The sequence below is a fragment of the Prunus persica genome, chromosome G6 (genome assembly GCF_000346465.2).
Source record: "Prunus persica cultivar Lovell chromosome G6, Prunus_persica_NCBIv2, whole genome shotgun sequence".
Taxonomy (NCBI): domain Eukaryota; kingdom Viridiplantae; phylum Streptophyta; class Magnoliopsida; order Rosales; family Rosaceae; genus Prunus; species Prunus persica.
In genome coordinates, this window is record NC_034014.1 from 6,639,131 (window position 1) to 6,650,923 (window position 11,793).

General features: G+C 36.9%; 1 protein-coding gene and 1 non-coding gene across 2 annotated transcripts; both read right to left on the reverse strand.

Annotated features, from left to right (window-relative positions):
* On the reverse strand, nucleotides 2,632-3,406 carry LOC18774348. Its single transcript, XM_007206621.2, has 2 exons — nucleotides 3,082-3,406; nucleotides 2,632-2,972 (listed from the first exon to the last, which is right to left on the reverse strand). Exons 1-2 carry the CDS (start codon nucleotides 3,168-3,170, stop codon nucleotides 2,762-2,764), a joined length of 300 nt encoding a protein of 99 aa, XP_007206683.1. The 5' UTR covers nucleotides 3,171-3,406; the 3' UTR covers nucleotides 2,632-2,761.
* On the reverse strand, nucleotides 6,026-6,098 carry TRNAK-CUU. The gene has a single exon. It is a non-coding gene; the product is annotated as a tRNA-Lys (tRNA).

Below are 11,793 nucleotides of genomic sequence, written 5' to 3' on the forward strand. Positions count from 1 at the left end.
TTAGTTGTATCATTTTGGTACCGAAATGGTACCGATACCGTACTGATACCGATTTGGCACGGTACGATATCAATTTGACAAACCATAATCCCATACCGTACCATACCAATTTAAATTTCCGATATCGATAGCGGTACAGGCTCAATACCGTACCGTGTCTACCCCTAATCGTGAGGCAACAAAGCCTATGTTAATCAGAAATTTTTGAATGTGCATGACTCTCATATTCTAGTATTATAATATATTCATATTATAACACGTATTTTGTATGTTGACACAGTATTCTAAAACATAAACCCGTCACACGTATATTGATTATAACAAATAATCGTATGATGATCACTCGGTCATAACACGTATTTTGTATGTTGACACAGTATTCTAAAGTATAAACTCGTTACACATGTATTGATTATAAAAATGATAGTATGACCCACAATGTAGTATGACGATCACACTCAAGTACTTTCCGACGGGTCGTAAAGTACTACATGAATGAGAAACATTGGAGATCTTATTCTTCTTATGGGTTTTTCTTCTATGATTTTGTGAGGACCTGTCTTCATTCTGGTTGCTGCCGTGGAGTATGACATAGTATTTACTATTTGTGTGCATTTCAAAAATCTTATATTCAAATTTTGAGGCAAGTTTGAAATATTCTGTAATACTAGATGAATCACAAATGTGAATCTCAGATGGATACAAGGAGGGAACTTTCGCATGCGAGGTCCACAAAAGGACTCTTTCGTCCCATATTGAAGAAACAACGCAGGGCAGAGGCAATGCCCTCTCTCTCTCTCTCTCTGTCCCCCCAGTAAAAAGGAACACTCTTCCATTTAGAAATTAAGGTTTTTTTTTTCTTTTTTCTTTTTTCTTATGACTTCTGTATATGCGTCAAATGCTAAACTCACGGATTATTAGTAAAAACACTCTATATATACAAATTCTGTGGACAAAACCAACATTGGGTAAACCATTGACATATTCATAACTTGTGTTTTTGCGTGATTGTGAATCTTTTTATTTATATTTTGACTCTTTAGTAACACCATACAACAATATGACCATCGCTATGAAGAACCTCTCGATAACAAGCCGACATCATATTCAAATGTAAAAATTTAGGGGCAGCGACTGCAGAATTCTCAGCCTACTCGAAGGGCCAGTGACAAATTGGCTCTTACAGTGAATCTTGTGTTCTTCTTTTCTTGATCTAAACAGTGAATCTCAGCATCACAATCTCCATTCAAATTCTAGCCGGAGACACAATCATTGCTGCCCCATGGTAAAAATTGGTTTACAGTCCATGACATCGAAGACAGGACAAGAGTACATATCAGTGGTGCCTTAATTCGACAGCAAAAGATAGAGATATGTCAACTATGGCGTGACCAAAAAAGTGTGCAAATTGATAAAGATGGGTGTTTGTATTTATTTATCAACAGTGTCAGTTGTTTCATCATACGTACCATTTATGCCCACTGCTTTTAATGTGATGTTTTGCTCATGTCTTCCACCTGTTTGTTCCAACCCAAACCCAAAGGAAAGAAAACCACAACATTATCACTTCATCTTTCTCCAAATTTAACTACACTATACACCTTATTTTGCTTGTTCGGACCAACCCTTTCATTTATTCTAGTAACGCCGCCACTTTTATTTAGTTTACTTCTTTTTTTTTTTGGATACAAGCGATATTAGGAAAGGAAAAATCGAACCTAGGACCTCGAATGCATAGATAAATACTTTTAACCACTTTAGTTACAAGTCCCTTACAGTTTTACCCTTTAAATAAAGAGTGACGCTATTCCCGTCTACCATTCCTATTTTCTTACGTCTCTTGGAAAACTGAGAGACTAATGCTGCAGTCATGGGTGGGTGCCCACCTTCTATGGTAACTCACTTGTTTGAGTGCTGCACATATCTCACAATGGAACACAATATCAAAGAGTATTGAAACACAGCTCCAGCCCTTTTTCACACTTTCCTTTTCAAAATTGTAGGAACCACATTGGACGAATGGATGAACTTCCAACCACTACATTGAATCGCCTACCAATTTCAGTTTAACAAACTTATCAATGGAAAATAAATTTTTCTTTATTTTCCTTTCTTCCTTTTAAAAGCATGTAGGGTTGAACTCGAACCAAAGGTTTATACATGTATGAGTTCTAGGGTTGGGGCTAAGTAAAATGGAAGTGGACGTCGAAGGTGAAGAGGAAGGAAAAAATGCGTGGCTAATAAAAGGTTGAAAAGCTCATGGCTTGTGAGAGGAGAGGACATCAACGAAGAGAATACGTGGCTTATATATTATTCATATAATAATGCCACTCGCTGGTTTTCTTGTTTTACTAATTTCTGCACTGAGGTAATTTCAATGATCTGTCTTCTGCTTCTTTTTCTTCCCCAAAAGATTCTGTTTCCTTTTCTTCCTCAAGAGATTCTTTTTCTTTTTCTTTTTCTTTTTAGGATGAATTGCCTAGAAACTTTCATTTGTCTGTGAACAAGAATTTGAACTTGAACAATGTGTGCAGATAAACAGTCCAAAACAAGAACAATGACATCAAAGCAAGATCACAAAACTACAAAAAGGCAAAAAAAAGCCAATCCGGCCACGGAGGAAACCAGATCGAAGATAAACTCAAAAGATATGAACATAAAAATTAAAACAAACCCCACAGAGAATATTAAACATTAAGCAGAAGTAGGTCCAAAAACATAAATATTTGATTAATTAATAAGCTAAGCGAAGCTAATTAAGCTATGCAGCTTTTGCAGTACAAGCCAAATAACTGCAACACAGATCATGTAGCACACTAGCTAGATCTTCATCAAACCCGCCTTCCCTGATCTCTTCTCCCACGCTTCCACTGCTTCTCTCAAAACCCAGTTCTTGATTTGCATGCAGCTCTGCTCTGGCTTGTGATCTCTGCCTTTTCATGGCCTCCCTTCTGCGATCATGATCTGCCATCCTAAAACAAAACCACCCACAAAAAGAAAAAAGAATAAAAACCAAAAACACATATTCAAGAGAGAGAGAGAGAGAGAGAGAGAGAGAGAGAGAGAGAGATGAAAATATACTCCTTAGAGAAGGTGAGATGATGATGGGTTATCCCTGAAACACACAGAGGAAGGCCAAAGGTGCCGTGGAGGTTTAACATGGATTGCATTTTTTGTTTTATTTTCTCTGGTTTTTGATGGCTGTGGGGAAAAAATAATTGAGGGAATTTTAGATTGTATGTATGTATCTATTTCTAGTGTTGGTTTTTGGGGATTTATTTTGGGAAATGAGTTGGTGTAAGCTCTGAAAAGGTAATTAAAGCAAAAGGGGTTGATCTATCTATAGAGAGCAAATCTGACACACTAGGTTATAGGACCATGGGAGAGATGCATACTGTGAAAGCTTGCCACATGTTAAGGGAAAGGACATGGGCTCTCATTTCTTGCTGTCTGATTACAAGGCAATAAGATTTGCTTCATGCATTTGGGTCTAAACCAAGCCCAACTTGTATGTCAAGTCAAGTCCAGTAAGTGTGTTTCTAAGCCTAAAAGCCCAGATGGTGATGATGCCAAAAAATTTATAACTGAAAAGTAACGGTGAGTTTAGTTTGCAACTTCGTTAGACAAATTTTAGAGAGAAATGGAAAAAATACAACTTTAACCATGCTCCCTGTCTACCTTCTAAAATATGGAGACTTCTAGGAGCTCCTAAATCTGAGAAGAGAGAGATGGACCAATTAAAAAATAGATATATCATTTATGACTTCATAAATTAGAGAGTATGATTGAAGTTAAAATTTTATAGAGAGCTCCTAAAATAGTTTTTTTTAGTATATATTTTTAGCTAAATTTTAACTATAATTGTAGATGCCCTTACGGTGCGTTTGGATGAGGGAAATAAACTTGAGATTTTGACAAAACTCAGAATTTCTAAATTGACATGAACCAATTCTTGTGTTTGGATAAATAAAAAAATATAGAAATTCAGAAATTCCGCATGGGAAAAAACAGGTCATAAATCCCAACTTTAAATTCTATCTAAAAGTCGTTATTTCTAAAATTCTAAAAGAGATTGAGTTTTTAAAAAATATAACTTTACACATAAAGGTTAAATTCCGTATTTTAAATCCGTCACCCAAACAAAAAACTTTACAAATTCTAGAACATTAATTTCCGTCATTTTAAATTCCGTCATTTATGAAATCTTTTGTACTTTTAAATTTTCTCATTCAAACGCACTGTTAAGGATCCATTTGGTTCACGGAATGATTTTCTTAATTGAGTCCCCACTCCTAGAGGATGAGAATAAATGATTTTAATTCCCTGGAAATGCTTGAAAATAGTAACCATGAAATAGACTTTATTCTAATTTTAATATTTGGTTTGTACAATAATTGAAATTAAATTATTATTTTTTCTTACTTTTCCATTAGTACCCTTACCTGGTCATGGTGTTTTTGAACAGCCTTATTGATCTGTAGATGCTTTTTGAATTAATTGCATGCCTTGTAGTCTGTCCCTGTGGCCACTGGCGGACCCAAAAAATTTTCAACGAAGGGGTAATTTTTAAAACGCTAAAAGCTTAAAAAAAAAAAAAAAAATTCCCCCAAAAAGATAGACAACCAAATACCTTAGAATTTCCTATCCAAAAAAAAAAACCCTTAGAATTTAAACAATACTAATCTCATTTGTAATTCATAGGAAAAAAAAATAGAACATTGCAATTAAGTTACAATTGTTCACCGCGAGCTTTCATATCATGAAAAAAATGACAATATTTTATACAAACTTGGTTTCTTTTTTTTTAAAATAATGCAATTTTATACATACTTGATCGATATTAACATTGCAGACTTTATAGATAATTAATATTGCAGCCTTACAAATTTATGCAAGGATAATCCTTATTTAAGGCCCAATTTGTTTTTCATCCAATGACCCAATTGATTTATCATATACTAAAAAGCATGTAGGAAGGAATTGCAGTCGCGCTCACATGTTTATTCCTTTTTTTTTTTTTTGGGCCTTGTAGAACATGACGTCGTTTTGCTCAGAACTTTAAAAACGAAAGGATAGTAGCTGTGATACGCACGTAGCAAAAGAAAGGAACCCAGCAAGTTTGCTTAAGCTTTTTTTCAAACAGTTGGAGTGTAACAGCCGCCAGAGCAGAGGTGCAACTCCAACAGCTTTAATGGAGATTTCTGACGACCGGAGGTGTAGGTGCACCTCCTTGCGCTTGCACAGGTCCGCCAGTGCCTGTGGCTGTGTTCGTTAATGGTTAATTGTCTTTCTGTGATAAAATTTACTTTAAAAAAAGAAAAATTTGCATAAATATCATCTGAATTTTTAGGCATGTGCACAAGTACCATCTTATCTTTTTATTTTTATTTTAACCACCTGAATTTTGAAAGTGTTGCAATTCATCATCTATGTCTAACTCCGTTAAAGTATCCGTTAAGTGTAAGGGTATTTATGTCAATTCACTATAACTAAAATTAATTATAAAAAAACTGAATTAAGAGAGAGAGAGAGAGAGAGAGAGAGAGAGAGAGAGAGAGCTGCCTTATCATTAACCCATCGTCTACATCAGTAGCATTCAACGGGTCTACATTGTCCATGTCCCCAAATTTAATTTGGAACTCATCACTTGCATAGCAGCCAAGAATAAGTTCTTGGTAGTTGGCACGTTGTATCAAACTGCACTACCCCCCGTTTTTTAATTTCCTTGATTGTGCCCAATTTCACTACTTTTGGTGTGAAGTTGCCTATTTAGATCCCTCAATATAAGCGACGATTGTATGAAGGGGATTGTGCATCATACATAGATGATAAATTGCAACACTTTATAAAGTTCAGGTGGTTAAAAATAAAAAATAAAAATTTATGTGATAATAGCACACATGTCTAAAAGTTCAGATAATATTTATGTAAATTTTCCTTTAAAAAAAATTTTTAGTGCTGTGAAAAGCTTTTGAAGATTGAAGATGAAGTTTGAATACCCAAAAGTTAAAAAGAGAAACATTAGCGCCCACCGTGGGGCTCGAACCCACGACCACAAGGTTAAGAGCCTTGCGCTCTACCAACTGAGCTAGACGGGCAACTTGTTATATCGTGGACACTTATGGTTATTAGAAGGCCATTGCCATATCGTAGAAGGAAAATATTTTATAATATGAAAAAAAAAGAGGGTAAATGATTCAGTCGTTAGCCTGAAAATTGAAATGGAAGAAATAATAGGATAGTGCAGCAATTTGCTTTTGTTTTTGAGAATAGACATTGGAATTATCCCGGAAAAGGAGCTAATTGTTGTAAATATTAAGGTGGAGCCCACCTCCAATGATAGGAGCTTAGTCTATATAAGGGCTCACCCTTCTATTTGTAAGATACACAATGAGATTAAGAAAACATTCAATGAGAAACCAGATTTCTATTCCCTTCTCTCTCTCTCTCAATTTCCTCTCCAATTCAGATAGATTTATAACACGTTATCAGCACGAATTCGCTTTCAAAAATACCAGCTGAATTCTCTGATTTTTCTCTCTGCTTCTGGTTTCTTCTCTCTGTTTCTTCTTTGTTTTGTATCTCAGAGGCACAACAGAGTCGGTCAGTCAAGAAGACAATTCATAAAACCCATTTCCTTGATTTCACGTTCATTCTCGGCAAGTGCATCCACCGGCGTTGATTGGGATCAAAGGCTTCCCATTCAAGTAGGTGGCAAGAAAAATAAATCCAGTGCTCAATCACATCATTCTGCCTCCTCAGTTTATAGAGCTCCCCAGTCCTAACTAATGAGCGGAAGCTCTTGTTCAAACAGGCAATCAGTCCATAAGCGGACCTGGAGCACCGAATCAGGCAGCTGATCGAGTTGTCCCGACCAATCCGATGTATAAGGGAATCTGAATCCGAAGGAACCCCAGCTTGTTGCTGGTCCTCGGATTGCTCAGATGAAGACTGGGTCGTCCCCAGCTTGTTGCTGGTCCTCGGATTGCTCAGATGAAGACTGGGTCGTCTCCACCATCTCACAACAATTCCTTTCTCGACGCACTTGGTCATCTTCCTGGTGATATCGTCGAATTGCGAGTGGGAGACAAAGTCCGATGGCGAGCCTATGGCGAGCCGCGACGGGCCAGACGAAGAAGCCCAATGACTACGACGGAGTGGAGTTCACCGTAGCCACCACCACCACCGTAGCCGCTGCCTGTACGTCCTTCATCAGAATAACCACCAGACTGAGGGTAGTCTGAGGTTTCAATGGGTCTGTCTTCATCCTTGTGGTAGTAGAAGAGGCCGTGGTGCTGCTGCTGGTGTTTTTGCCCTGGTAAAGAAATTCCAGCTGTTCCACCTCCAAGGGAGCTACAGACCCAAATGAGCGAGCTCTCTGCAAGGCTATGTCAAAAGCTTTGATGATGTAGTGGATGACTGTACCAATCACTTCACAAAAGCAGAGAATATGCTGTCGTTTGAAAATAAGGGAATGTTGGCACGCTGTGTCTGCACCAAACAAAACCCACCGAAAGAAAGCAAAATTAAAAAAAAAAAAAAAAGGATCACTCAGCAAGGGCATAAGCGAAAGAATAAGCGATAAGATCTCTGCTCCCTTATCTTCCCTATTATTTCCTATTATATTTATCTGCTTTTCTTTTACTAACCTTTAACAAAAATAGACCCTTGGTAATACTAAACATATTATCAGTGGGAGACCGTTACTAAAACTAACATTTTTCTTATTTTATTCGGTGGTGGTTTTAACCCCATATTTATTTTATTTACTGTATGGTGTAGGTTTATTACCCATACAATAGTATTTATTTAAAAGGGTGGTGCGGGTTTATCGTCCACGCCTTTGCTTTTATTTAAATGTATGGAGCAGAATTAGTGCCCATACAAGCACGTTTACTTTATCGCAAATTTACTTTTACTTAAAGTATTATTTATGGTATGGTGTAGGTTTATTACCAATACGGCAATATTTATTTAAAGGGTGGTGCGGGTTTATCGTCCACGCCTTTGCTTTTATTTAAATGTATGGAGCAGAATTAGTGCCCATACAAGCACGTTTACTTTACCGCACATTTAATTTTATTTAAGGTATGGTGCGGGATTAACGTCCATACAGCAAGCAATTTAATTTATGAATTTATTTTACCGCATATTTACATTTATTTAAAGTATGGTGCGGGTTTATCGTCCATACCAGTAATTTATTTATCCGTAATTTATTTTATGGATTAATTGTGCTGTATGATGAGTTTTTTATAGTATGCAGATCAGGACCAGAAGTTCCTTGATCCTCATCATACAATTACATCAGGACTTGAAGATCCTTGATGATGATATTAATATGAGAGCTGGCAGTCTCTCCGGTACTATATTTGTAAACATGTGATCGGACTTAAGGGTCCTTGATCCCTGACATATAAATAAGGACCTAGAGTTCCTTAATGATATAACAGTACCGTATTGGTTCATAGTGCCGTACACATTGATGATAACTGTACTGGCAGATGAATAGATACGTATTCATGACTTGATGAATAGTACTATTCATATGAAGTGACGTATGCATAAATATGAACCATTTTGGGTAAACCGTCACTATATAAAAAAGGGAACCTGCAGTTCCTTAAACTCATGGATGAGCAATTAAATGAGATGCCAGAAGTTCCTCAAAATATGGACAATTATGTAAGGGCTTGAAGTCCCGAAATGTGTACAGAAAATTGTAAAAATGTCCATACCATGAGAATATGTGGCTTTGGCCTGAAGTTCAAAATTTAACAGTGTTGAGAACCTGAAGTTCCAACAATTAAATGGACAACCCTTGAGGTATTATTGTAAATTGTGGTATGCCACATATTTCTTTGGTATAAGAAGATGATGAATTTAAAGTTCGATTTTGTTATAATCGACACCTCAAGGAAGAAATATATTTTGTGAATTCCGGTTGTTAAGAATACACCGCGAAATGAATAATATTAATATAAACCTCAAATAATGAATTGAGGCTCCCCACATATTTTGTTATATCTGGGCCGGAAGCCCATGGATCCAAATATATGAGAGATCCTGAACTTGAAGTTGTGGGTACATAGTAGTTAATGCTCTTCACTACTATATTGCGATATTATCATGGCTTTTACTCAATTCATATTTCATGTCCATTTGAAAAGGGCAAATAAATTCTGAGTTTGTGCCCAGGCCAAAGGCTCCGGGCTACCATGCAATTTGGGAGAGACAATGTGGTTATTTGAACCTATAAGGCACAAGGTTCCAAACCGTCATTTTGAAAAGACGTAAAAACCACAGGTGCAAGTTTAAGAATGTGCGCAATTATTATTACAGGAACATACAACAGATAGATTTTTTCCACCTGCAATGAAGGTGCAGGCCCTGTAAAATCTATAAAATTACATTATGTTCTGGAAGCCTCTGAAGGAAGAGGACGGCGCCTCTTAAGCTTGGCCATGAGCTTCTCGTGGTCTCCCAAAATTCTTTCATTGGAGACCTGCAGCATGTCTAGCCTTCTCAGTGTATCAACGGAGTACGAACTCACCAGTTTCAACAAGAAATTATTCTCTCCTTTAAGTTTCTCAACCTCCTGTTGAGACTCATGAAGCATTCTTTGAAGAGACGAATTTTCAGTTGTCAGCTTCTCAACCTCGTTTGCTCTAGCACGCAAACGATCAGCCATGTTAGAAACAGAAGCAGCACTCTGAATGCTAAAAGCCATTGAGTCATCAATAGCCTCTTCCTCAGACCTCCCTGTTAACAGCATTTCATCCATTGGAGTAATGAAATTTCTAGCTACTATGACAGCAGTAGCATCACTCATCATCACAGAATCATTAACTGTGAGATGGCGATTTTGGAATACAAAGGATGGACGCCAAACTTGGGCATCATTGGTAGTTGTGGGAGCATCATTTAAATTGAAATAATTTGGGCAGGAAGAAGAGGAAGCCATTTTTAAGAAGGTTTCGAAGAAAGTCTTAGGAAAACTAAAGTTTCAGAAAATGAAGAAATTTGAGTTGAAACGCAGTTGCTCCAATCAAGTTTTGCAAAGGCCATATCTATAGGAGGAAATATGGCTACTGTTTTTCAGGACCCCAATATCTTCTCGAATCCCCATATTATCTTTTTCTTTCCCAGAGTCCAAAACTTCACGTGGCCTCTAATAATGCCTGTCGGCACTTTCGGCGTTTTCAAGTATTATTTTCAAAGCCGATCTTGCTTTACGGATTTCACGGAGCTACTTTTTCAAAAGCATCCCGAGAATCTCGCAATTTTCCTATGGTTAACTTAAAATTCACCGGTTCTACCTATTCATTGTATTTGTGTATAAATGTGTTACTAACGAAATTTTCTTTGCAGAAGACATCCAGTTTACTCCATACCTAGTGATGCGATATCTACTTGTTTTTCTTATCAGTAAGCACTCAATATGCCCGAGAAGCAAGACTATCTCTGATCATCCATTCAGGAAGCGAGACTATCCCTGATCACGTTTCCGCTGCATTAGGGAACTGTGAAGGTGACGTTATGCTCCAATCTCCTGAGGTCTTTCTAGACTAGGAGAAATGAGAGCTTGTTGTTTGCTCCCACCAGCTTCCTTCCTTGATTGCTTACCTTACCTTGCAATCAATATCACTATCTTTTTGCATTTTTTCTCTTTTTATAACTCTCTGTTCATAAGAGATTTTATTTCTTTAGAATGAACATCTGAAGAATGAATCCATGCAGTGATCCTAACTCTGAGAGTTATTTGTTTTTAACAGAGAAACGAATTGTGATTTTTGCTCTTGCAGGATATAACAAGATCATCAAGCGATACTTTATATTTACTGGGCCGATACGAGCTTGAATGATACTTGAGAAAAGTTTCTCCCACCTAAGGATGTAAGCAATACTTGTGTTATTTTATGCTTATATACCTATTTGATATTTTATCTTGAAAGGTAACCAAATGGGGAGATAAGTCCGTTCCAAAAGAATGGCTTGTATGTATCCATGAATTATTAACGCAAATTTTACAGATTGCAAGTTGGATATATTGATAATACACTGCACAGATTAAAGTCCCATAAGAACAAAATATGGGTATAGCAGTGATCAATATGATGCACGCCTGTTGCGTAGCAAATGATGTGGATTGAAGTCCCGAAAGGACAATCCTTTGACATGTCAATATTGATATTATGCACGCCTAATGCGTAGCAAATTATATGGGTTAAAGTCCCATAATATGGGTTAAAGTCCCAGAAATTAATTGACATGTATGTATTAATCTGTGGCATGCCTGCAGCATGACAGATATATTGGTCCTAAATGTTCCAACTCTCTAAATAGAGATTATCCACGCCCTATTGTAAAATAACGCTCCATTGGAGGTTATAATCCACATTCTCACATAATAAAAGCCCCCTGAAGTGGCTTGGGTACCCAAAAGCAAAGAAATGCTTATAATTGATGCATGCGCATGCACATGAGAATTGTGAGATTATGAATTGATGAATGACAATTTTTGATTTTGGAGTAGCTACTCAAATCATCAATGGGCTGTGTTGATTGGAACCACGTTCAATTATTAAATGTCGACAATATCATTGGCCAAAATGGAACGAGGTAATTCCATTATAGATGAGAATGAACGTGAATGAACAAACCCACAGTGCGAACCCCAAAAGATATGTTAATACTGAAATTTATACTTGGATGTTCGGAATAAAAGGGAATATACCTACTTTGTATGACACACTGTTTCTAGCAGAAACAAGGAATGTTGGGTTTTCTCCA

Bases quoted from the DNA above. Each gene is read 5' to 3' on its own strand.
- LOC18774348 (XM_007206621.2), bottom strand. From the start codon at position 3,170: ATGCAATCCATGTTAAACCTCCACGGCACCTTTGGCCTTCCTCTGTGT. The intron at 2,973-3,081 runs GTATATTTTCAT...GTTTTGTTTTAG, and splicing joins CATCTCACCTTCTCTAAGGA to GATGGCAGATCATGATCGCA.